The sequence below is a fragment of the Hetaerina americana genome, unplaced genomic scaffold (assembly GCF_022747635.1).
Source record: "Hetaerina americana unplaced genomic scaffold, ioHetAmer1.1.p SCAF_10, whole genome shotgun sequence".
Taxonomy (NCBI): Eukaryota; Metazoa; Arthropoda; class Insecta; order Odonata; family Calopterygidae; genus Hetaerina; species Hetaerina americana.
This window is the reverse complement of record NW_027286070.1, coordinates 29,833,995-29,861,648: the sequence shown is the minus strand read 5'-3', so window position 1 is coordinate 29,861,648 and position 27,654 is coordinate 29,833,995. Positions and strand designations below refer to the sequence as shown.

Genomic DNA, 27,654 nt, shown 5'->3' with positions numbered 1-27,654 from the left:
TGATCCAATACGCAGCCGCTCCTCCTATTAAGCCCGCTCCGGAGGAGTCATGCCGGAGGTTTAAAAGTTAATATCAGCTTTCGCATCATCCGCCGTAAATGTTCTTGTCGACACTTTTGACAGTCATTAGCGCCTCGCCTTATTTTAAAGAGAGATTGTTCTAGCGGAATCTAAGAAGGCCAGGCGTCATTTGAATGCCTAACACGGCATGGAAGTTGTGTCCCGGTTATTTACCATTGCGACGACCGAATATCGGGTAAAATGTTTTCCCTTGACGCCATCCCGTGCGTTAGGAGAAGGCGCTCCGGTGCACTTTTGTCAATGCGTGTTATATTCTTATTTTTCACATCGAGTTGACTTTCTGTCGTGATGCCTAAAGGTTGTTATGGTAACCAAGTTGAATTACAAATATAATGGTTTGACGGAATAACTTATTGTAACTACAGGCATTAGGGCATGAGTGACAAGCAAAGAAGACATATTTTTGCCGATGGTTTTGATGGACTCATAGTCATTATTCTTTCAAAAATATAGAATATTATAATATCTGTATCATTTGTGACTGTTTTCATTTAAAAAGTAATATTTAAGGAAAGTTTTAAATTATATAACAACCGGTTGCGAAATAATTTTAATATGCCTTTAGGTTAGCCACATCATAATTGATGAGTATTTTTTATTTGTGAGTTCGTCACATTATACTTGTTACATTATCTAGATCTAACAAAAAAATTCCAAATACTGCAGTCCCACCTGCTATTTGGTATAATTACATAATACAAACAATTGAAGTATTTTTTACTCAAAGGGAGCAAGGTTTGCCTAGCAAATATACAGTTACTCCGTAAATTGTATTTTGGTCACATAGTTGAAAGAAATACATTGGAGATAAAGTCCTTTTGATCCTGCAGAGCCAATTTCTTGGAATGAAGGCAGGTGCCACTTAAGTAAGAAAAAAATCTCAGCATTTTACAAATAATGTGATTAAATACAGTGAAAATCAATATTATTTAAACTTTTACTTCATCTCGTCGAACAATTACCTTTTTGTTTTATTTTTTACTTAATATTGAGAAGAACATCTTGTGATAATATTTGTCTTGAAACCATAATTTCCGTAACGTTTCATTGATTTGGTATTAGTGCATATTTGATTTAATTTACGTGTTTGTTTTAATTATGTTGTAATTTACATGTTTTCATTATTAGCAAGCTTGCTATTTGAAAAATATAATATTAGGTAACCTTGACCGTCTCTTGATGACTCCTTGTCGAATTTATCGAAATTCATGGTGGACCGAATACCATTATTTTGAGTTTTTAGCGAACCCTCATTAAACGATTTTAATGAAAGAATACCATAATTGTTCATAGTTTGGATAATAATGTGAAATTTTAGAAAATAGTGTGGAACATTATTTTCTAAAATAAAAGTATCCCTTTGAAATGAACTTAAATTTAAACGCTCACTAAATTAATTCAGTGCAATGTATTTTTGCCATTTTTCACTGTCCATTGTTTAAATATTAATCGCTCTTAGTCCAGATCATTCCCATAATTAACTCCTGTGACTTGGCACTTCTTATAAATTAAAACTTTAAACTAAATAATTGACGCTCTATCTCTTTGTCTGACGCCATTTTGAACAAACAACATCAGCGCCACCGTTTGCCTCGTGGCAGTTTTCTGCTCATCTCTTAAAAAACTTGACCCGCCCTCCATCTTTTGACTCCTAATGAATTACATTATCTGTAACGAAGTAACGAATAAATTAATTTAGAAATGATTCCCTCTACTTTGGGCGAAACACCTTGAGCGAAAGGCGATTTTGTGATGTCTTTGCGCGGGCATGATCTTCACCAGCACGGAGGAAGTCCCATTTTATGCGTTGGTTGCCATCCCTTGGTCTTTGTTAATCCCCTCTTTCGTATATTATCGGAAATACTCTCACTCGTCGCTGGCCGTGTAATGCATGTACTACTCCAGGTTGCCCATTAAACGGAAATTGGGTCGGTTCCTTGGCCACCGCGCGCACACATGCAAAGCCGAGGAAATCTGATCGCGTGGAGAGCGGAAACGTAGATGCACCTGCCATCCTTGCGTGTATAGTGAATTTCTTTGCTTGGAAAGAGGCGTGCTATGGCGTTGGAGTCGGGATCGTCTCGCTCTCTCCAACTCCCCATCCTCCCCTTCCTCTCTCGTCGAAAGGGGGCGCGGGAAAGGAATTTGTGCAATTTCCGATGGGCATCGAGCAGAGAATAGAGCCACCTGGCCGACGGTGGATGATTGGCTGCCGGTCATCCTCCCTTTAGCCTGGAAACATTCTGGTAAATGCTCGCCCTTTTAATGCGATGATTCCACTAATGGATGTGTGTAGTGTCCTGTGAGCGGTAGTTCTAATAGGCATTAGCCTTAGGAATATCTTCGACTAAAATGGAGTGAGGTGAGGTATTAAGCTTTGGCTTTCAAGATGCGAATTATTGTTTATTACCACCACTCTAACCGTTTGAGTGTCCGATTTGAAGTGAAGATTTCCGGTTCAACTCCATGTTCCTGCCTTAAGTAATTATGAATTTACAAACCTCGGAATTCGATATAATGAATTCATCAGTAATAGTAGTATGCTCAAATTGTGGGTCATCGTGCATGACGCGGTTCTCGGTATTGACTCGATAATTGTCGTTGATCATTACGAACAATATTGAGAACAAGTAAAAATGACGTTGAGCTAAAATTTGCTTCTTTAGCTGTTAGTAAGCTACCAGTTTGATATTTCATGCGTTTATCATATGGGTCGGTTCCTGTATTGCCTAATATAGTTGCAAAATGAGAGACCCAGCTAAAACTACCGGTTGGAAGGCAAGTACATAGGAAGTAGCCGCCGGCCTGACCTAGGGATTGCGGTAGTTGTTTGAAAAATATTTTGTTTGTTTTTTTTGGAATGCGCGTGAGATTGACTATCTTGAAAAAGGGAAAAATACCACCGGCGAGTATTAAAGTAGAACTTATTGCAACGCTTTAGCGAAGAAATCAAGCAAAAGTGGCTGCATTTGGCTAAGAGGAAAGTTTTCTTTCATCAAGACAATGCACCAGCTCACAAATCCGTTATTGCAATGGCCAAAATTCATGAATCAGAGTTTGAATTGATACCTCATACACCCTATTCGCCATATTTAGTTCCCTTGGATTATTTTCTGTTCGCAAACCCTGCTCGGTGGTCAAATATTTTCCAACCGTGAAGAAGTGATGTCGGCAGTTAATGGATATTTTGAGGATCAAGACAGTACTTATTATAAAAAGGGTATCGATCTTATTGAACATCGCTGGGAAAGGTTTATAGTGTTGAAAGGAGATTATGTTGAAAAATAAATACATATTTTCCAAAATTTTTGTTTTCTTCGCAGGGTCGGGTACTTCTGGAATTACCCTCGTATATCTGAGTGGTAATATGTAAGCTTGCGGTCACTTCGCTTTGTCAGACATTAATTTAGAAACTACACGTGCTCTGATACTTTGAATTGGATATTGGTTGGCAGTGTGTGTGCTAAATTAATTTTTAACTTTAAATTTATATTTATTGATCACAGAAACACCACCTTAGAAAACGACAGTTGAACACCGCAGAAAACAATCTTACAGGCTAATACGTTGAATCTGACTGCTTTGTAGGGGTACTAGTGCTAACACTATACTAGTTGGAATATTGGAGAATGAATTTTGTACTCTGTCAGGCCTTTCTTGCTGAAATTTCTCTAGGAAAATAGAAATTCTGTCATGGAAGAGCCTATACAATGTCGCAACTCTGGGTTATTAATGTGAAAATAATTTGAGAAATTAATAAGCTTGTACAATAGCTAATGACGGTTTTTGATTTTTAAAAGCTTTCTTGTCATTTCATAAGTAATTTCCTCTGTTCTAGTGAATAAATTAATTTATTCCGTTTTCCGGGCTTATGTTTTAACATATTTGTTAAGCGTTGTGTTGAAATACAGATTGTGCTTTTTTCCCGAGGTGGACTGCTGGATATAATCTACTTATATAGGTGTTTACTGAACTAGCCCAAGGAGACCGTTCCTTAATTACGCTGCATTCCACAAGTACACTTCTAGGCTCCATCCTCTTCTCCTATATCTACGAGCAACCCTCTCCCCATAGTAGTCTTTATGGACGTTCGATCCTTAGAGTAGTCCGTGGGTTGGTAGGACAGGACGTCTACCAATAGCTCTGGCTGTCTAGGTCTCTCCAATCTCTCACTTCCCAACCCCTCCACATTCATAGAGGAGGGCAGCTGAGGAGAGCAGCGATGGCCAAGCTTCGCAACAACGATGGCTCGTCCTTGGCACTCTCTCCCTTCTGCACTGAACCCTCCCTCACTCCCTGCACCCGTCCTCCACCCTCCCCCAGACGCCTTCCCTACCTCCCCCGGCCTTCGGCGGCGATCACTTCCTCCGCTATTGCGCTTGCATTTTGCCACAGACGCGTGAAACCGGTCGTCTCCGGCGTGACTTGCTGAATTTCCCGCCGAATCCCATCCCTCCCTCCTTGCCATTCTTATCCCACCCCCATCCGTGCTCACCCTACACCAACTTCTCTAGCTCGCCGGGGGAAAGGGGTAGCCGCGGAGGGATTAAGGGGGTGGCTGCAGGAACGGTGGACACGAGGGGCTTGGCCGGGACACGAACGAAGGAGAAGCAGTGCAGAGTGCCCCCCGCGCGACCGCCATTAAGTTCGAAATTCGCTACGTTTCATGATTGCACAACGTTTGAGCGTGACTGCTATGCAATGTGCCGGCTCAAGCCCGCAATGTCTTTAGAGAAAATTACTGTGCACGACGAATACTGGGGTAATAGTTATACTCATGCGTCCATTATATGGTTTAATACCCTGCATGTTTTCTCTCCCTACACGACATGCGTGTTCCAAAAGTAATTTTGCTTTGCTCGAAATATGAAATCTTTGAAACATATGAATAATTTGATTTATTTTTAATTAAATAGTCCAGGGGTAGAGCGTTAGACTATTGGCAGAAGGGCCATAGTTCAATTCCCGGACACACCTCTGGGTAACCTCAGCTTTACTGAAACTGTGTAACTTTTATGGGCACCCGGTCTGCCTGGGAAACTGTAGGCGGCATAGGGAAAGGAACCTGCATGCCCCCTACCCTGAAATTTTCAGGGTAGATGGTGTACATTTCATGCGTATGCCGTTGGGCTTGGTTTTGGGTAAAAACGACCATCACCTAGAAAACTGACCCTCGGGTTGGTAAATGTGTTTATGGTTCTACATCTCTTCTATTATGTTATTTTATGTATTATTTATACGGTATCTTTATATATTCCGTATTTATTATTCATTTATCACTTTCTCCTTGTTATTAATTTGTTTTAGTTACTTATCTCATTTAGTTACCGTCGAATCTCCAAATTCAGATGCATTCCATTAATTGTCGTCATTTCCAGTGAATGGCTACACTAATGCCAGCCCTTGTTGTATTCTCAATCGACGGAATATTCATTTTATTCAAGTAAAATGAATGTTTATGAAAGTTAATCTTTAATGTGTACGTCTCCTTTCGATATTCACACAACGGTCTGATTAAATGATTTCTTTAAAGATCCAGTTGTTTAGTCCAGGCCGTGGGTATCTGACGTTCTGTGCTGAATGGCACGATGAATAAATAGAGAGCTTTTTTATATTTGTACAATCGTATATATTTTCACTGCCGACATTTTTTGGCCAATGGCCAGTTAATATCATACAATGATATGCAAGGCTGAGTGCACTATATTATCCTTTTTTATTTTTCCCGAGAGATAGATAAATTTAGTCTTGACATGTTTCGCAGTCATTAAAAATCAAAATCGCCCTTTTAACTAAGCTTTTGAAGACTAATTATTCTCACAAAGATTAACTCTTTAATGCGTGCAAATGAAATCCATGCCTTTGATCTCCAAAATGAAAAGTGTATAGAAACTCCATTTGGGCGACCAGGACGATTAAAAAAAACTTAATAACATAATCCTTCCTGGTTCGCCTAAAAACTTTCGCCAAACCCAATAATCGGGCGTTCAAATTTGCGATTGGATTACGAGGGATAGGCAGGTGTAAGGCGTGCAGGATTGGCGAAGGTAAACCTGAGTGTGGAAATAGCCGACTCAGCAGGGTATCCATGAGGTTTACGTTGGAAATTGATTCTATCCGAGAGGCATGAACAGTGTGCATACACTCTAAGCATTCTCCTCACGAAATTTAAACAGATCCTTATCATGGTAGTAATATGGTACTAAAACAGCGTGTGCGTGTTTGCGGTACTTGAACCGAAATATTGAAGTCCCATTGCGCCAATTCCGCGATTTCAATCCAGACTCACCGACAATACAACCATAGGCATGCTATTCCTGCAGTTCAAGAATATCGCAAGCAATCCAATCTCGCAATTCTTATCATTGGATGAAATCTTTGGCTGAATGACTCTAGCTAAAATATTCATCAGCATCTACGCCATACCTCGCCCCCGAGGATGGTAGTGGTTGTTGGGGCTCCAGCGAGGAATATCATAAATGGCAGCTTGGTTGTTAGTTTCCGGTAGTTGATTTTCAAAATTTGTTCTGTTGTTCGATTGAAGAATGAGTAGTATTATTTAGGGGAGGCGACCGACAGCTGAGGTAATTTGCGCCATAGGGCATGGACAGGAAAGGATGAAGGGTGGAGAGAAACCCGGCGTCGGCATTAGCCTACTCTTTACGAATGGCGCCAAGGGGTCCGCAGCTTAACGTCCCATCCGACGGACGGCGTACTCACTCAAAGTGGCCTCCACGAACCACCTCAAGTAGGGATCGAGTTACCACTAATAATTCCCTCTTCGGTGCCAGAAAAAGATTGAAGGGTCATTTGCATTTTTCAAGTTTCCATGTGCAATATTAATTTCAAAGCGATTGCGATAAATCTGTTGAATGCGCTTAGCTTTCACCGTTTAATCACTACGAAGCGTCGAAGTGACTCCTTCCGCCTGGGCGTTCTAAAATGGAGTAATCTTAATTGAAGGCTCTCCTTAAATCTATAAATTCTGATTCCGCTTGACCACTTTCCCTGAATGTGTAAAGTTGTTTGTAAAATTCGCTGTTTCATGTGATTTATGATGACTATATTCATAGTTAGCAGTATTTTCGTTAGAAAGTATGTGAAATTTATCCCTTTCTGATTATTTTCGCTTTACTCTCCAAGAGGAAACCTGTAATTCAATCCTAAAACTTGCGTGTATTATTTAGCAAATCTAATCCACTCACATTGCTTAATGAGGACAGTTGTAAATCAGAATGGGTTCATTTAATTCATTTCCGGTAGCACACACCGAAGTGGCACTGTGCCTTCCCTCTCACTCTTCGTTGACGCTAGTCCCAGAAATCCTTTCCTTAGTCCTGAATTTATGTAGGTCTTGTGGTGTTCAGCTTCTGGCAGCGGCTCGAGTTTCCAACTCTTGTCCATCGCATGGCCCTCCCGCATTCGAATCGGGTCGTCGCCGCTCGTGTTGACCGGCTATTCTCCACCTTGTCTCCAAAGGCATCCAAGGTTGGTTTTGATTGGTTAGTGTAGACCTCACCTCGAGCTAAACCCCAAGGCGTGTGAAATTCACACATTCAGCGGACCAGTTCCTTTTCTCGCGCCACCTGCGGTTTTCTTCGAAGTTGTCGTGTCCTGAGAAATGGCGACATGGGTTTCAATGGGGTTGTCCATAGCCATAACCCGGGCTCTCAACCCGTGACCCTCTGGTGTGTGGCCGAACGCTCCACCCACTAGACAACAGCGCCACTAGTCCCTAGAATATAAAAATAAAATGCTGAAAGTTTTCTGGTACAATCGGACATGGTTAAAACTGAATAAATCGTATTTTAAAATTATTCAGACAAATAAATGAACGCAATATCTCTATGAATAGAGGTTATGACCTACTCATGCACTTGCCAAAAGAGCGAAATCAACCACTTAATGATTATCAGCCCTACATATTGGAGCCTATTTATTTTTCTGCTTAAATAAAGAAAGGGACTGCCTCGAATACCCGCCTGAACCTAAGAAAATTGAAGTAGATTGACGGAGTTCCTTAGAATCACACCGATGAGATCGGTGTGTAGTGACGGATTGTTGATCTTCATGAGGAAGTAGGTAAAATAGCGGATGATGCGCGTAGGAAGTATTGGAGTGAGCGCTGTTCAGAGGAAAAGAAATGTAGACCGATTGAACGAACAATTGTTGGTGGAGCGATATTGCTAATTTAGGTACATTTAGGCATTGGCACGAACAATACCTAGAGGGAGTTTCGGGGGAGATATGTTCTCATTCGTGATATACTATATTGTTAAGTGTAACGCCATGTTGAGAGCCATAAGGCCGATGGGAGTGGTGACAAGAAAAACGAGAGAAGAGAAAGAAAATGAAATTCTGAACTAAAATGTAACCAGCTGCTGAAACATATCCTTGTGAATTAATATATTTTCTGCCTCATTTTTGCATGCCTCAATCGTCCCGCTGCCTAAAATATTTACAGTTTTCCTTTTGAAATTAATGGCGAAAGTTATGGTGAAAAAAGGACACCGGGAATGGCACGCAGGGCTTGCGGTTTAGGCTGAGAGAGAAGTTGAGTGAGTGTTTGGATGAGGCCTCGGGTGCCAAATGTTGTGTTTTTGAGTGATAGGGCAAGCTTGTAACATTAACTATTGATTTTGAAAGAGATTCAACCACAGGTGCTGCTGATTTTGTAGCCGTATAATTACATAAACTTGCGTGTAAAATTACCATAAATTATATTTATTCGCGTATTAGTTTCGTCGATCATGCTACCTTTCAGTTTCTTACAGGATATTCTACTAATGTAATTGTACAAGAGATTTTTCTTATTTCGTATACAAAGGAGGCCAGGTTAGATTTCTATCCTTTGACCGCTCCTAATGGGATATTGTACCCGTATTTTCATTGTACTTTTATTTTTTTCCAATCCAGGGAAATGTATGAAACATAATTATATACTTCTCATTTACATTTTAAGGGATGATTTTTGCTGATGTTTAATTCTTAATAAGTTGTACCATGAATTGGATTTCGAAAGAGTGCTCAAATACCTTGTTATTTTTTACAGGAAAAAAACTCTTTTCTGAACTACAATGTGTCGTGTATCCTGACGCTCCCGCCTTACCAGAGGCAAGGATATGGACGCCTTCTCATCGATTTTAGTGAGTATGATTTTTTCAGTTCAACTGAGTGTATCCTGCCTGTAAGAACGGTGTATGTTCTTTTACGTTTGCCACAGACTATGTATGAGTCCTATTTTTGGGGTCTTTAAGAGTATTATCTTTGTGCAACTCCGACACCACCTTTAAGGTATTAATTGGTATTCCAGAAAATTGAATGCTCTTAAATAAAAAAGTAATGTATTACTCTATTTTTCATAATTAAATCGAAAGTTTTTTTTTTTTACCTCTGACAACGACGAAGATAAATTGTGAGGAGAATACGAGGGGGAGAGGGGCTTATAAAAGAACGAAGTATGCATATTAGTTATAAATGTTACCTAGTAATTTACAAATGCCATGAAACCATAAAAACAGTTAACTCGGTCGATTTGTTAGCTGATGAAAAGAATAAGATTTAGCTGGTCGCGAGTTAATATTTTAGGCTCTCTCGAATGAACCAGATGGCTTTCAATTTGCGTTCATTGATTATAAAATGAAGACTTACGTGCTATAGTTGTGTAGCGCACTCCTCTTTTTATTTCTTCATAGTTTCTTCGGTCTTGATAACCCCGTCAAGTTAGTTCCAAATATTAGTATACATTTTAGAAGTAAACTTGTGTGTTTTCGCGAAGTTTTGTTTGATCTAGTTTCATTTTTGAAACGTCCATTTTCTATGGATCTGCGTCAACTTGAACTGGTCGACATACGGCATAAGTCTAATTAAAAAAAATAAAATTCAGGAGTACTTATATTAAAAAGCGTTTGGCCAGGAGATACTTAAATACTATAAGACAGCTAGGTTTCAAATTTAACTAGTGTATCACTCACAAGCCATGCATTAATCATGCTCCAAAACGATTCTAATTACTCACTACATTTTGTGTTCCATTTTTTTCAGGAGAGGTTTTCATCGAAGTTTTATTTATGCATCCATTTATTTTCTAACAGTATCTATAGACTAATTTTAGGGAGTTCTTCTTTTTTGACATCGGGTATTGAATGAGTTTTGATCCCAGGGCATTGTATCGGAAATGTATCTCTTCGTGATTTGTTAATGTTTTCCGCTCCCACTCATGGTTTTAGTAAGCGTTTGTCAAATATTCGCGAAACTTCATGATTTTTTCTTGTGCTTGCCGTGAGGTACAAAACATTTTTTTCTCTTGGGGTGTCCATAATTTCCCACGTGTCCTCATTGTTTTGTCATCAGGGTTTTATGTGTGCATGTATGTTTGTGTGTGTGTATATGTGTGTGTGTATATGTGTGTGTGTGTGTATATATATATATATATATACACACACACATATATATTATATATATACATACATATATATATATATATATATATTTCTTATAGTTAATTCCCACCCAGGCGGAGCACGTGATTAATAATTGCATACAGACCAAGGTCATGTTCTGTCATTTTGGAAAATGGCAACGTAATCGTCTCTACAGAAGAAACTAATTATATATTTCATAGAACTTCGGCTGGTATTTGTATGTATTGTAAACCTCGGGCAGTAATTGGCATGAGAAGTGAGAGACCTAACAAAAGAGGCAAATGAAAAAAACAAGCGTTCTCCCCTTATTCTTTATTTACTAACCTAATTGGATTCAAGATAGACGTAGGGAACCGGCTTCATGTAATAGCTTCCCTTGTCGACGACCTGGTATCAGTTCCTGAGGGTAGAAAGATCTTTCAGTAATTACCGTATTTTCCTCTCTCCTTGTCTTGCTTTCATTGAGTTTTGCCGTACAAGCGTTATCGTCGTTCTCTCTCGCGTCTTTCTCAAATTGCCGGTAACTCATGTATCCTTTATCTCAATTTTAAAACCTTGACATCAAACGAAAAAGCTATGTTCGATTTTAGGAGTAGTTCTAGTATACCATAATCATTATCTGCGAGTTGGTCGACTTCCTATAAATTTATGTGTATTATCAGTGACGCTAACGATTTCCAGAATGGCATTTTGTACACTTTCCGTGAGCAAGTAACGATGCTCACCTTTAGTGAAGTGCAGATCATCGCCAGCATTGTATCTTTAAATCGTCAACATGCCTCACGGTAAAGTTGCCCTGCCTGGACTCCGAATTTGCAATTAGCGGAAGCGTTGTGCCAAGCCATGAGGTTAGGGCGCGGTGTGCATGTTCACCTTAATTAACAGGAGTAACCCTAGCTTCGACGTGTTAGACCAACGCCACGGTCTTAGCATATAGACCGTGACCAAGTCCAGAGCATCATGGTTGCGTTGCCATGGAAAACTTGAGGAAGGTGATGTACGGTTATAATGGTCCATGCTAATGAAGCTAAACCCATGGTCTGTGGATAGACCTTGCCCACTGAAATGTAAAGGAATGGGGTTTTTTTCCTTTTCTTTTGCTTTGGTTTGGTGAGATTTAGCATGCATGGCAGATATCGTATATGAGACCTGTCGGGGAAGGTGTTATGTAACTATTGCGTTCGTCTTACTTTGGTTTTGGCGGTGAAGAGCTGTGAAGTCATTGATATTTGGCCATCTCCCTGCGAGAGTCCACCTACATGTGCATATAGTCAAACAAATCGCCATAGAGGCGTGTGTTAGCGGGTGTTGCATCATCAGCCAATAGGTGACTTACGTGGTGTTAGCATGATGGTTTCGCCTATAGTTCTCTACTATCATACATACGAGGACTATGACTATCATATGTATAGAGGGCGTCAGTGGCCCGCAAGCTGCCGAGAGGATGTGTGACGGTTTGTGTTCGGGCATAAGCCATTCATCCTCAAGTATGAGTTCATGCTTGCATATGAAAATACAGTTTCGCATGTGCACAAACACGTTAAAACATCCCTGTATACAAGATATACGAGTATGTAATACTCTTCGTAAAAATGCTATATTCTGGTGCTTACGTTCCATTTTGTTATGCTAGTGCATCGTGCGAGTCAAGAATGAGTATTTGAAAATGTCTGTGACAATATTTTTTTCTTTTATTTTATCACGGTGATCGGCTCTGCGATTTTAATCTGGGAACATTATAATTTTCTCGGTCTGGTCATCAGTGTCGGGTGTTCTTTCCGTGTCTATAAGTCTTAATCTTGCCTGCTATCTTCGTGAATTAAGGGACTCCCAACATACCAGTCACGCTTAATCTCTTCTTTTAAAATTGGCTATTTTGATCGCGAATGTTGCGATGTTAAAAGGATTCATGATATGATGTACTAGACTTATTTTACTTCAATTCTCTTTGCTGTACCACCGAAAGATATGAGAGTATTGCCCGTACTAATGATTCCCCGTGTCATTTAGGTTGCTCAATTTCTATTTTTCCATTAGACCTTGGATGCAGTCTTCTAACCTTAAGCGGCTCCCTTTCTAAGGTTTACAATCGTCTTGTAACTTGTCTTCAAACTTTTCGAACGAATCAGAATTCTTTCATATTTTGATTGAGAAATAATATATTTCTGAAATGGGTCCAAATTTCCGTTAGGTATTCAAGATGAAGTCCTGAGCTTCATGGTATCGTATATCCTTTTACGTTAATATTATTTTCCCTTTATTCGTTCCATGAGGCCAGGTGTCTTTAGTTTGGCTTCTAAATAGTTTTAACGTTGGTGGGTCCTTCGTATATTTCTTTCGCCACATAATTCTTTGTAAACTATTTGATTTGCAAATACAGGGTTCGTCCGGAAAATAAGTGTACTGAGCTCAGGAAAAAAAATTTATTACACTTTTACATATCTTAAGGTAATATTCCTCAAAATAGGACCCTTGTGAGTCGATACACTTGTTCCAGCGGCGTTCCCATTCCTGGAACGCTCCCGCGAAGGCATCATCGGGAACCTCTCGAAGACTCGTCGTCGACGTCTTCTCTGCCCTCCACGAACATCTTGTGCCACCGAAAGATCATGTTTCTGGACATGGCTGACTCCCCGTAAGCCTGGTTAATCATACCGACAGTTTCGGTAGACGATTTCCCAAGCTTTACCGCAAATTTGATGGAATAACGCTGCTCCAAAAACTTCGGCATCGCGTTCCGTGACGTGGGTCGGTGCGTCGTGGAGGTTCGCGTTAACAGAGCTCCTCACTACACCACAGCTCAGAGCCGACTGCCTTTTTCAGCGTCGCTTGCCAACATACCCCCCTCCAATCGCAGCCCGTCAGAGCGGTGCTGGGCGCGCCTGGAGCGGCGCGCCCAGCCCAGGAGTCAGTACACTTATTTTCCGGACGAACCCTGTAGATTACTACAAAGTATCGACGTCAACTATCTCTCAAAAGAAATTTGATTTTAATTTTTGTATGATTTCCCTTCTGTGCTAAATTGCTCCTATTTAACTTCTATGTTAAATCGATCTCTTTAAAGAGTTATAAGGAACTATTTTTATCGGAATATTTATAATTTTGTTTATAAAATAAAATGAACTATTATCACTTAAATGTTTGGTTAACATTGATGCGAATGCTTAATATTGCTAAACTGGGGCAGAAAAAGAAAAATGCTCCGTTATTCACTACTGATGATTACGGCTATGAAATTCCATACTGAGTAAGCAGTGTCTTCTTCGATGCAACAATTAGCGGATGACTCCGTTAAACGTTACTGTTGCGACATCTCCCGCAGTTTCTTTGGAAAAGTGTCTTCTTCGCTTACCGCCCCAGGATTAGGTCTTGTGGCCTGTTCCGGCTTCGCCATCTCATTCATGGCCACTCACACACCTCTTTTTAATGGATTATATTTCACAGCTTTCTTCGGGGCCCTTTCTGCAGGCATACATGGCACAAGCATATCTGATTGTAGTTTATTATCGTTAGTAAAATTCAATAGTATTTCAGCTGTAATTTACTTGAGGCATTTATCTTTGAATCGCTAATTGTACGGCAGTAATTGCTCAAATTTTCTTACCTACAGAAAGCTACTTACTAAAAAAAGCTTACATAATTCCAAAAAGAATTGTGTTAATAAATACGAGTATTACACCCTGTTGCATTATACCAATTATTCCAAATCATGCGTGCTTACCTAACGTTATCGCGTGATTTGATTTAATGACATTGTGGAATGCTATGTAATCTCCCCCGATCTCCTCAAGGCACATAGTACACGCACTTCACTGGGTACATCTTGGTTCTTCTTTCTGCGTTTGACTTTTATTGCGAAGAACATACCGGTTAAGTACATAAACTTGTGTTGAAACGTATTATTTTCGGTGTCGTAGCTTAAAGCTAACCCCTAGTGTAGAGGTCATCAATTTTCCTTGGAAAATGCGTACCGATTTCCGTGTGTAATTATTCTTGAAAGATAGTTTAGTCTCTGGATTTTCCTTCTTCCATATTATCCATTATTCTTAAAAAATATGTAGTTTATGAGCTATCGCATACAATATTGTTACTTTTCTTGAATATTCTTAGGAATTTGCCTCAAATATTGATTCAAATATTCACACTCCCACCATCAAATGCATTTCCCCAACTTCCCTCATTAATTCTTCCTAAGTGACCCACGTCAACCCCTCATCCCTTGGCCCTATTTTGCCGTGTGTTCACCCTTGTCTCCGGTCCCCACCATTCTCCATCAAAATCAACCCTTCGAACGTTTCCACGATCTAGTCGAGATGGGGAGGACAAACCGTGAATCACTTAAATTTGAAGTAGTTGTTTGTGTACTCGAAGTATGCGTCTCTTAAGAGGAGGCGGCCGGGTCGCAGACTCTCCCGGGGATGCCGGCGGTGTCACCGCGGCGAGGAGCGTAGTGCACAGCCCGAGCGGGGTGGCGGCGGGAAGGGCGTGGAGGTCACAGGACGGGGCGAGGTCTCTGCCTCCCCCACTCTCCCCCTCCGGAGTGCGCCAACTCTTAAAGAGCTTCCGAATGAACGCCTCCTCCCCTTCGGAGGCAATTGAGACTCACTCACGAGAGCAGTGGGATGGAAGAGGCGGAGCCGCCCCTCCTCCGTACTCGCCCCCGCGACCCCCCTCTCCAGGACGGATTGGAACTAATGGGACGTTTTGAGGACGGAGAGACATCCTCGCCTTGTCGCGACGGCCGTGCCCGTGGGGGTGAGGCGGTCGAGGCGAGCCTTCCCACCCGAGGAAGTACTCTCGGAGCGAGTGTCGACGATTAAGCGAAGTCGACACGCCGACAGGTCGCTCGGTACATTTCGTTGCGGCGACGGGCTTCCGGTGAAGTTCTCGCCTTCGGCGGCTCGATTAATCCACAATCGCATGCGTTTATGCACCGGGAAAGTTTCCTGTCTGGGCGTTGCGGTTCGAAGTATTACGAATCCTAGATAGTTGAAAGTTTCATTTTTTCGCGTAATAACTGCTTTAGCGTGTTGTAATCTTGAAATTGAATGGGGAACCGACGTTGTATGGAGGAATTTCATTGATATTTCTTTGCTGAGGCTTTCATTCCCACTGTTCCATGTGTACGAATGAAATGATTGAGTCAAATTTAAGTACAATTACAAAGCAATTAATTTGGGATGTACTCGTTGAAAGAAATGACAATTGTAGTGTACCCTAAAACCCTTGGATACGCCATCTGCCTTTAATATATTGAATGGCTGAGGTGACTTCGGACGCTCGTAAATGCAGGAGGCGTTATCATTGCTGGTACCTCTGGCCATGATATTATTAAATCCGTATGTAAAATTAAAAAAAAATACCTATAATTTGTTTCGAAGCAGTCGATGGTAATTATGCTCTTCTTAAAGTCTAAGCGAGCGGAAAAGATGTAGTAATGAATTTTACGGAGCGGAAAAATGGTCGTTGAAACAAAATGGTATGTGCAGACTATAGGTTTGTGAAATATGGGTGTGGAAAAGGATGGAGAAAGTTAAATGGACGGTAGAGTACCAGGTGTGTTGAGGGAGTGGAGAGGATTGCCATGAGAAATCCAAAGGAGGCAGAAAGGTGTATGTAGAGTATTTTGATAAGCGATAGAGTAGTAGTTGTACTTTTAAGGGAGGCGAAAGACAGCTAAGCTCATTTGCGCCATTAGGGATGGATGGGAAAGGAAGGGTGGAGAGAAATTCGGCATTAGCCTACTCTTGTCGAAAGGCTCCAAGGGGTCCGCAGTTAAACGTCCCATCCGACGGACGTCGTACTCACTTAAAGTGCTCTCCACAAAGCACCTCAAGTAGGGATCGGGATAAAACTGAAAAATATTGGCCGCCTCCTTGATTCTTCGGGGCCCTCTCTGTGGGAAACCTGCACGTTAGTACGGGACCATTCCGATCCCCGAAGAGCAGCGATGGAATGTTGAAGACTACTACAGAGTGGAGGATGTTAGGCAAGCAAGGTAGGGGAAGGAAAGCGATAGATAGTTGGGAAGGTTTGTTTTTTACGAAGGAAAATAGAATGTAAGCGTAATTGTAGAGAAGTCGTTCGTAGTGTGGAGTAGTAGGATGTTTTTTGAAGAGGCTAGCAAATGGAAGAGTTCAACCTGTGTCAATCCAAAACCTATCTTAAGCGGTAGATTACCAAACGATTTTAAATAATAAACTTTTATTTTCGTCAAAGAAATGCCTGTCTAATAATTCACATAATCAGGTAATTTTACTTACCAGTAATTTTATATTTCGGTAGGGTGCCTTCCTTAAATTGCATAATGCCATAATCGACCCCCCCCCCCCCAATCCTTCCCTTTTCACGGATATGGAAGATAAAAATACCCGCATCCTCCCTCTTAGGTTTTTATAAGAGTCTAGAACAGGCATTTCATTCTAAAAAAGAATAAAAGCTCTATTAAGTTTGACGAAGGAGTTTCTTAATACCATTACTAGCTACCTCAATTGTGAGTTGGCAGTGAAGAAGAAGTACACTACCTTGAAAGAATTATTTTTTATTGGCGTTAGATTGCATAAATTGAAATGCAGCAAAAATTTCATAACGAATTTCAGGGTTGGCTGAAATTATGCAATAATAATCTTTAATTAAGATTACACATACTCCTTCCTTCCGCTTCCCGTAAGGACATGTTGTTAAATGGACACCATCCCTCTCCCTCTACAGTCTTATGCAATTTTCTCTCTGTTTAGTCACTTCAGAATCCCGAAAGCTAGTCTTTATAACCGAGTTGAGAAACTTCTCCGTACAAAACGCCACGAGTGCCTAAATATAAGCATGAACCACGAGTATGTGGTTACCCTGGGTGTCCAATGTGATGATATACCAGTATAGGTAGATTTTTTTTTGTCTTGGCACTACATTACCGTATGAGGGAAATCTGAATGGTGTGATTGTGAAAATTATAATTTATATTTTCAGAAATGTTTTATTTTTCAACATAATCGCCTTTAATATCAATAAATTTCATCCAATTGTGCTCCAGTGCCATTTTCCCGTCTCTGCAGTGTTCCTCCGCAAGTGCTGCTACGTACTCATCTACAGCCCCAGTCGCTTTTTGATTGTACGAAAAACGTTGACCATGGGTAAACTTTTGAGTTTTCGGAAGACATGGAAGTCGGAGGTTGTCAAATTCGGAGAGTAGGGTTGATGTTCCAACATTACATAGTGAAAATCCTTCAATATTCTCATCACTAAGCACTTTCGTAGGTAAGTGCATTGTCGTAATGGAAAACGGTTTTTCCCTCAGCAAGCCGGGTCTGCTTTCACGAATTTTTGCCTCCAATTTCGTTGGTAGGTTAGAATAGTACTTCCCAGTTATTTTTTTACCTTTTCAAGGTAGTCGATCGACAGAATTTCTTTCACTTTCTTAAAAACCGACGCCATGACCTTTCCCGCCGAAGGCACCGTCTTCGCCTTCTCCGGAGCTTAAGAACTGACTTCTATCCACCGTGTGGAATGCTGTTTTGATTCTTGTGTCTATTGGGGAATCCGTGTTTCATCTATTGTCACATATGGACGCGGAAAATCACCCTTGTTTATTCCGTTAAGCGCGCTCGAAAGCACTGTTTTGAACGTGTCGTCCGAATCCCTGTTTGATCCACAGTGAGCACGTGCGGCACCCATCTTGCACAAAGCTTTTCTTGTGCAATTCCTTGAGTCAAATGTAACTCGTTCTCCTGTTAGCCTGACTTAGATGACGCAAAAAATCCTTGAACTCCAAAATACATGTCACAATAGCTCATCCTCCCAATACTCCCTGCCTCTCTTAATTCAATCCATAAATTTTATTCTTTTCCTCCCTATTTTTCGCTATAACATCAGTTACTCCTTCATCACCGTCTTCAGCTCCCCATGCCTCTTATACTGTCTCGTGCATCCAATTTCTCTTCCTTCTTTGAATTTAACGGCTCTGTCCCTTCAGCCATCAGCCCATCAGCTGTGTCCCTTCTCATATCCTGCGTATAAATTCTTCGATTGTTTTCCTTTCTGTTCATTTTAATTTTTCTTCACACGAACATCTTCAAGACCTCCAAAGCACGCTTATCATCCAGACTCAGTGGTAGATTTTCCGTACCTCCAAAATTACGCTCCTTATTTAAGTTTTCACCAGTATGTTCTTTACATCATTACTTATAATGCCTGTCATCAATCGTCACCTCTTTGCTAACGCTTTTTTGCCAATCGTAATTCGTCTTTTAATATCCTTAATACTCTGCCCCCTCTCCTCAAAATAAATACTACTATTCTTATTATTGTGCTCCCATCTTTTCTAATTAGCATAGTCTTTCTATTTATTGAGAGTGCCCCTAATTTCGTTTTCATATTATTAAATCTCTTTCCATGACTTTTTCATTGATGCTGCGAAGCACCAAGCAATCATTATAATCTTAAGGCTGACGGGCTAATGAACGCCTAATCATTATCCGAAAATCTAAATGATTGGAAGAGTTCGACACCTACTTTTGTCCTCCGTCCTTTCAATGTTTCCCTTGCCATTTCTCCCGCATAGATATTGAAAGGAACCGGTGATAATGTACTACCCTGTCTTACTTATGTGCCTAAATTGCCCATTCTGATTCTCTTCAATGTCCTTAATCTGGAACTGGTACAGTCACTGGATAAGCCGTCTATTCCTTCAATCTACTTCTGTCTTCTGCAATATATTCATAATTCGCCGTGTACTCTGTCGAACTCGTTCTCACAACCCATTTTCATTGCATGTTGCGTAAAATATATGCTGATTATTCTCTTTTTTCCTGTCTATTAGTGACCACATTATTACTTTGCCATCACGCTGTATCTCTCTCTTCCCTCAACACAAAAATGAACATAATTACGACTCATTTGCTCTATTCTCCATTTTTTGTTGATAATAATAAGTATTACCTTTGCCTTACATATGCTACGAAATAGTAATCCACTAAAACTTTCCTTCCTTGTTTTCCCAAATTCTTGAGTAGCTGCCAAGGACGTTATCTATAACCGCGGCCACCCTCGATGCCATCTTCTTTAATGCCTTTTCTATCTCGTAGTCAGGTATTTCCTGGACATATCTATTTTTCTCGACAACATATTGGTTTTCAAATTTTCATTTATTGAAATATATTCAAACTGTCTGGCCTATTATTTTTAATTTTTGTATGTACCCTTTCAAACTTATCCAAACCTTGTTACACTAATGTAATATTATTAATGGAATTTCTTATGTTGAATCCTGTCAATTCCTTTACATTTCGCTATTGCCAGCTCATTTTTTCATTCTCTTTTAACTCTGTTTCTTCGCCCTTCTCTTACCACGATGTTTTGTTCGCCCTGTTATGTTTAGTTAATTTCTGTTCCGGCAAAGTGATATTCGTCTAGGTAATATTGTGCACTCTTTTGTAACCTCTATTGACGTTTTTCAGAACCACATTTTCTGCTTGCGAAATTAATCTTATTGTGCTATTGGTTTTTTATTGAACTACGTTCCACTTCACTTGATCGGGATCAAAATTGACTTAAGGAGATTTTCAGGCCACATTACTTCTTCGTAAATGCTACCTTAAATTCAAAGAATCCATTATTTCCATTTTCCCCTGTACGCTGAATTCTGTGGGGTATTATCACTTTCTTCAACCTTGTTCGGTTGAATTTCCTTTTTCAATCTTTTCCGGAATCCAGGCTATCCTCGTCCACGCCACATTCCCTTTCTATGCTTGACTGTCCGGACTAATCTTTAATATAAAACTCTTGCACATATACGTATTCTTCCTATCATCCCTGAATCTCTCCTTACTCCATTAATAACGCTCGTCTTCTCTCTGACAGGGGTTATAGATTTACCTTGCTAAATGCTGACAATTCTGTTGCCTTCTTACATAGAGCTTCTACTTGTCCTGGTATTTAAAATATCTCAATATCATCACTTTGATCATTCCATCACGTTTCCTTTTCCTGATTAGTTTCTCGACAAGTTTATTGTATAGGTTTTTGGACATTTTCCTGTCCATTCCCGGGTCTACATTATTTCGTTCTTTGCTATCCACTTAGGCTTCTATCCCGTGCTCCTTAACTTCCGAATTAATTTAGTCGCAATCATTCCTAATGTTTTCTCTGTTGCTCTTTCAATCCTATTCCTCAGCTTAAACCACCTTTTTCTCTACTGTTATCCCCTTATCCTCATTTCGATATTTATTAAGTTCTTCTCGGAACTGGTTCCTATTTGTTCCGCTTATAACTTCAACATTGCAGTTAAGTACTATCTATATAATATCCCTCAAGCCGCGCAAGGGCGCGTGGTGGGGAGGAGGGTATTAGGTCGCCAGCCGTTCATGCAAAATCGTTACACCTCTACACAGATATGTTCGATCATGTACTCGGACAAAATTATTCACTCAAAAGAAGCTGCTTGCATGCAAGAATATTCAATAAATGGATTATTTAATAACAGGATATATTTATATCATTCATGGAGGATATAGACAGAATATATTCACTGCCGATGCTAATTACCTCTTCGCACCTGTGATGGTATCTCATTTGTTCTCTAATTGCACGAGATAAAAATTACATGTTCAATCTAACCTTTCTACTATCTATCTCTTTGACTTAACGTACGTAATCTGATCTTCCATATTAAGTCGGGGCCTGTAATACGAGTCGTCTAAAGAAGTCCGATACCAACAGATTCAAATACTTGCAATTCCCTCGTCCGATACACAAACATAGCCAAATCGAAGGCAAGCGCCCAAAGGTATTGATTAATGAGCCCAAATTGATTTAGTCCAACATATCAATCATTGCACAGTGCATATGTAGATATGTGCACGAGTGTTTTTATAAGTTAGCTAACATGTATTCAAATGTATTTATAAACATGTTTGCCGGCTACCTGCAACACCCCCCACCACGAACTCTTGCTGCGGCTTGAGGGCTATGGTATAGGGTTATTGTGTACTTGTTTCTCCCGATATGTTACATATGTACCCCGCCTGGGAGGACGCTTGAACCAGGTATAGGTTAACATGAAACTCCTTCTGAAAATCTTTAACTGTTTCTCTCCGCGGTAATTTCAAATTCCTAACCCGTAATCTCCCACCTCTCTCCCATTCCTTCCTTTCATAGGAATGCGTTCCTTTGCTCCATTACCATTAATTGTTTCCTTTCTGGCACGTTCCCAGTTATGTTTTCTAATTGATCGTACAAATTGTCTACTTATTCCTCCCAGTGACAATTTATTGGCATATGAGCATGGATTAACACTCGATTGGTCGGGTTTCCTTTTATTCCTACCAATTGAATGCTAAATCTCACCTACATTTTTCTCCCTACTCTCCTCCTCAGTTCCTATTCAGTAATGCAGAGGAAAAGTGAAAAATGGAGAAGCGAAGTGAAAAATGTATTGATATAGTAATCAAAAACTAATTTACCTCGAAAAATGTATCTTATTGTGTGCTATTTATATTTAGCATAGCATTTCCGCAAGAACGCATTTTTTCGAATGAGAACGGCAAATTATTTATAAAATAAACTTTGGATAAAAAAAGGGTTTTAGTTGCACCATGCTATTTTTATTTTCACCTAATGGAAATACTCATGAAGTGATTCCGATGCTAATCATTAATGTTCTTTTCAAATAAATGTAAATGAAGAGGGAAGGATATCGTTTCAATCGAAGTTAATGAATTTTTCTATCCAAAGCGTATGATTATTGCTCTTTCAATCTCAGCGCGCCTCTATTATCGGTCAATTAGTTTTCAAAGTAAATGAGAAGAAAGGTAAAACTTGTCAGGATTAGTGTGGAGTTAATTAGTTGAAAGTGCAAAAACATTTTTAAAATTACTTCTTTTATTAGTGGTTATGGCTTATCGCGTCATACGTTTTCCATGGAAGAACTCATCTATTTTGTTAGTGCGAAAGATGCTTTGATGGAATATTTGGAGTTGGGGAAATAATCTCCATCTATGAATATGGATTAATGAAGAACGAATTAAGTTTAAGCCAGCAAGCATTCAATTCATTTGAGACTGAAGGAGAGAGATTTTCCAAGACTTAAAATACCATGATATTCTGACTGGAAATGATAAGAATTCAAGGCTAACAAGGGGTGGTTTAAAATTTATAAAAGATACCCGAAATTTTGTGGGTAGGCATGGAGTTGATGCCAGCGTAGACAGAGTGTTGTAGAGGCAGTGAATGATTTTTCGCAGTTAATGGAAGGTAAAGTGTATCTTCCTCAACATAATATTAGTATTAATCGAACGTGCCTTTTGTAAGACGTTGAAGAAATTGCATCTCACCAAAGAATAGATAGTCTCTCCAGTTCATAAATAAGGCAAACCTTTCTATGGTTTATATATTTCTCTAAGCGTTTTTATTTGTCGGAATCACTTCATCTGCCGATTCCACTCTTCGGAAATAGGTCATAAGAATAATGAAAATGAAAATCATTACAGAAAGGAAATAAATATGAATTGATATAATTGGTGGATGTTAAATACGAGGGCGATTCGAAAAGTAAGGTCTTCTATTTTTTTATGAAAAATCAAATTCATTCTCAACTTTGCGTGCATCATTGGAAAGGTTGAGCATTTAGCTATTTTTCTACAGTCGCCTTGACGATCAATGACTTTTTGCATCCTTGTAAGCAGCTTTTCAATACCAGCGTCGTACCTTTCTCCCGCCGCGTCGCGAAGCCAACTGACGACTGCCTTACCGATATAAATTCATGTCCACATACCTCCGCAGTCATCATCTATAAATCCACAGAAAATTTTTTGGCCCTTCGAGTATATTACCTGTATTTTTGCAGGTCACATGATTTTATTTCCACAAATCGGGAGTCGATATTTTAAAACCAATAATTGGGCAACACTGCTTGGAAAAATAGTCTTTATATTTGATAAATTAACTTTTTAAAGATATTTGGACAATTGAATTGGAAGCATAAAATGTGATAAAAATGACGAAATTCAGACTATTTCGCCGCGCTTAATTATAACCTTGATGGCCCTGCGAATTTAAATTCTGATTGGTACCATACATCAATTTAATAAATTCTCAGGTCTTTGCTTTTTCTAAACTTTTTATTTATTTTTTAAAATTCATTTAACGAATCGTTGGGGTAGATGTAACAAGTTCGTTTGAAAATCCACTTAATGCCAATAACCTTACAGTCTCTGCACTCATGAGTAGCGTTTGCATTTTTGCACGATATATGTACGCAGTTAATATTGGTATATTTGCTCTACTGAATAACCAAAACGTCGCTCGTGAGAGTTGAGTAGAGGTGGAGCGATATTTTAATCGGGATATTTATCTCCCAATTAAAATACATTCGATTCTCTCAGATTTTATCTTTCAACGCCGGAATCGTTCAGAAGCTGGTTATCTAGCATTGGTCTCTGCCCAGGGTCAGTGATTATCTTGCTATCATACTGCTTTGCATCCCTTTACATTTTTTCCGAATTGTCCAAACGCGGCGACTAGCAAACGTCGTTGTTTATCAGAGTGTGAAGTAGTGATAGGTATAGAAGTAAGTTAGTGTATTCTCTCTCTTTTCAAGTTCAACAATATTTCCGAATTATTGGCAATTGAATAATTATAATCTAAATCTAAATTATAATAATCTAAATCTGAATCATTTTTCGGTTCTCAATCTCAGTTTCTCACGGCCATACTGTCCAAGTACAGGAAGGGGACCCGGATTTCATTTTAAGTTTCTTTGTATTGAAATGGACGTCTCGAAGTAAATTATCCTGGCATCTCGACTTCAGTGGCACTTCATTGCGATCCCTTCTGCTCCGCCGTTACCGCGAAGACGTGAATCATCCCTTTTCAACAGTTCTTTGATGTCCTTGCGATATTTAGCAAATGACTCATTGTCCTCAAGGCTGCGAACGGCTTCTGCGTAATCATCACGTGCAGCGACCGATCAAGTCCTGGCGGTAGTGAAATTCAAGATCTTTAAAGGTCAGATGATGCACGTGCCATAGACGTTGTTCAATAAAACATCTTTACATCAGCATTTCTCTGACCATATAATTAGGACTTGGTTCTCGTAGGCAAATTGCATTTTCCTGTAAGTCCGGAACTTCGACGTTGAAACAACCTTGGTTAATATCAGCAAGGGATGTAAGTCGAGGCAAACTGTGTTATGATTGCGAAAGGACTTTTGCTTTTTTCTGGTAATGGGGTATTCTTGGGCTGATTCTATCCCGTGCGTTATACATGTTTTGGGAATCTTCAAGAGCGACATCCTCAACGTGTATCTAATTCCTGTACGTCATTCATCAATACCTTCCATAACCATGCTTAAATTGAAAAATAAAACCTGATTTATTATTCCGGTAGATACGGATCCATACACTTGATAAAAATACCCTTTATTCAAATTCTGATATTTTAATCATTGTTTTTTTTACCAGTCTTAGTACATAATTCATATTTTATTGTACTCGTTATTCAACAGATTTTGGGCCACTACAAAGGTTAGGAGTTCAGTAACTTTTCGAGTGGGCTGTGGTGGGTTTAATGGTACGGAAGAAGACATTCCATTGTTTCCTATTTGTACACGGCTTGCTTTAACAGCTCCGACATGGCTCCGGATCAGTGACCTCGTCAAGTGCTTCCGAGGACGATCTCTCAGTCAATCAAGAGTACCAGCATGGGGAAGGAAGGAGGAGGGGCCTCGAGTGTGCTGCGGGGCCCAAAGGGAGAGGCAGTGGACACGAATTGCCTTAAATGTTCCCCCTCCGATCCCCCTCTCCTCCGCCCCCGCTGCTGCACATAACATATCCGTCCGTCTGGGTTCCCAGCGAGAGCTCGGAGCCCCTTGGCCCCTCCTCCTTGGTTTCCCATGGCCCCAAACAGCCCACATCAGATGACTTCTCTTCCCTTTCCCTTGGTCTCCACCCCATTATGTTCTTTAAAAAGACTTGTCTGGGCTCTCGGAGTGGCGCAAATGCGTCGGACAAGGCCGAGATGGGCTCTGATTGGGTTTCCATGCCGCCAACTCCAGCAGTGGACGGTTGCAGTGTGCTGGGTTGATTCGGCTTAGGGTCTTGAACTCTTAACCCTCACCAGGGAACTTTTTTTTACTTTTCTACGTATTCTTTCCCCTATTCATCAAACAGGAAATATTATTCTTAAAATCGAGCCTGTTTAAATTGTACCGAAATAGGCACTCTATTCATAAATTCCATAGGAGGTGGCAGCAGAGTACACGGAGATTGTGTTTTCCAGTGAAAACCACTTTTAATCGAGCTTATCCTCTGAACAATGATTCTTTTCTAGATGGTTTCTGGACATCACTTTATGGCGAATTATATGATGTTATTTAACGGGATATCTGCTTTGAATTTTTCGTCAACAAACATGACTGTCTAGTAGAAGATATATAGTTATGTTGGGCCATTTGATCCATGGTGAGGATAAAAATGATTCTCCGTGCCCGTGCCGTTAATATTCAACCCGCTAAGCCAATTTCGTTTAGCCAAAACTTCTGGGAATGATTTTTTAAGCGAGTGACTACGAAAATGTTTGATTTTGAAAAGGTCACGGGATAAATATATTCCCTTGCGAATGCGCATATATTCCTTTGAAATCCTGGTGGTTCGATTTATGTACTCTCGTGTTCAGGTTTCGCACTCGTATCATTTTGTATTTTTATTTAATTTACGGATACAAGAGCCCTAATTAGAAAGAACTTATTCCCGTAATCCTTTGTAGTAACTATTGTTGGTGGCATTGAATTTCATTTAAAGCCTTAATATATCTTAATGCATGTTATTGTAACAGGGCATGTGGTTGCGTGAACGTTTCTGGTATGATTTAAATCGGGTAAAACGGTGGCACATGGGTAGTTCGTTATTTTCCAATATGTTTGAGCGTGTAATTTTTTACTTTAATCCTTGTTGATGTTTTTTTGCGAGTTAGATGCCGTTGCTATGGGCGAATCGTAATTTTTTAACAACACGGGCAGGTAGAGGATTCAATAGACGAAGGGCTACCTTGTTTTTGGACATTTTGGAAGGTCTTCGGGTGAAGCCTAAAGTGATCTTAGATAGACGCGCCCAACCTTGAGAGCAGACAAAGCCACACTTATTTTTTTACATTGATATCTAAGTTATGTAGGCATAAAGGATTTCCTGCATCATTAACTCGTCGACGAACATTGTAAAATCAGGTGAGGACATACCGTCTTGCTCGAAATTAAACTTGGAATGAGAAATTCTCAGAGAAAAAGAATCATGTGCCTTAAGACTAAACCTTAAGGTCTCCAAACAGTCCTCTCCTCTAACATTCATGTCAAAAAAATTTTGAGCCCACCGAATGAAGAAAACGCAGTTTTTATATTCGCTAGCCGACTAAATTTCTATCAGGCTAATAAAGAAAATGAAGGTCGTGTCTAAGAAAATGTTAAAAAGGTAACTTGAAAGAAATTGACCACAATGCCAGTTGAATGACGAATAAGAAGACAAAAGACCATTTTGGAACGTATGTTCAGCAAACTATGGTTACTTATTTAAGATCCTAGCGCTAAGCAGTTTCTTGTATATTGTAAGGTTTATAGATTCTAGGATGCCTTAATGCAAAAGTTCTGTAAAGTATTGGTGAAATCCGTATCACCCAATCAGCCGTTATCTTGGATATTGATATTTTTAATCGAAAATTTATTGAATTATGTCAAAAAAGTTAAAAATAATTCCTCATAGGTAGATAACAAGTCTAAATTATCGTTTTTAGAGTTTCTGTTTAATCGATATTTTGAGATGCTATAATTTTTAAAATAACTAATAGAGAAAAGGAGGTGAATTTCAGAGAAACTTTTCGCGGGAAAAAATAAAGGCAAAAACTGCAAATTTGCTGCATAGAACAGGTTGTGGAAATGTCTCACACCTTCTTCGAATTAATTATAATATTGTGTCTGGGCATTTACATCCGGCAATGTAACTTTTAATAAATATTGAAATCCAGAATGCATTGCTGGAACGGTTGCTTTGAAATGCACGTCGGATCTGATTGTGAACGTGCTGTCCGCATTGAAATTGCATTCGAATGAGTGACGTCCGTCGACGGATGGAATTGTTAATCGGTAGAACTAGTCTCTCGCCCACCGTTA

The 27,654-nt window shown here is 39.8% G+C and overlaps 1 protein-coding gene across 1 annotated transcript in view; it reads left to right on the top strand.

Moving 5' to 3' along the window:
• chm (lysine acetyltransferase chameau) overlaps nucleotides 1-27,654 on the top strand; it is a 290,705-nt gene that overhangs the window by 218,785 nt on the left and 44,266 nt on the right. Inside the window, exon 8 of the mRNA XM_071598473.1 lies at nucleotides 9,134-9,227. Coding sequence (XP_071454574.1) covers nucleotides 9,134-9,227 — 94 coding nt within the window. The remainder of the gene's footprint in view (nucleotides 1-9,133; nucleotides 9,228-27,654) is intronic.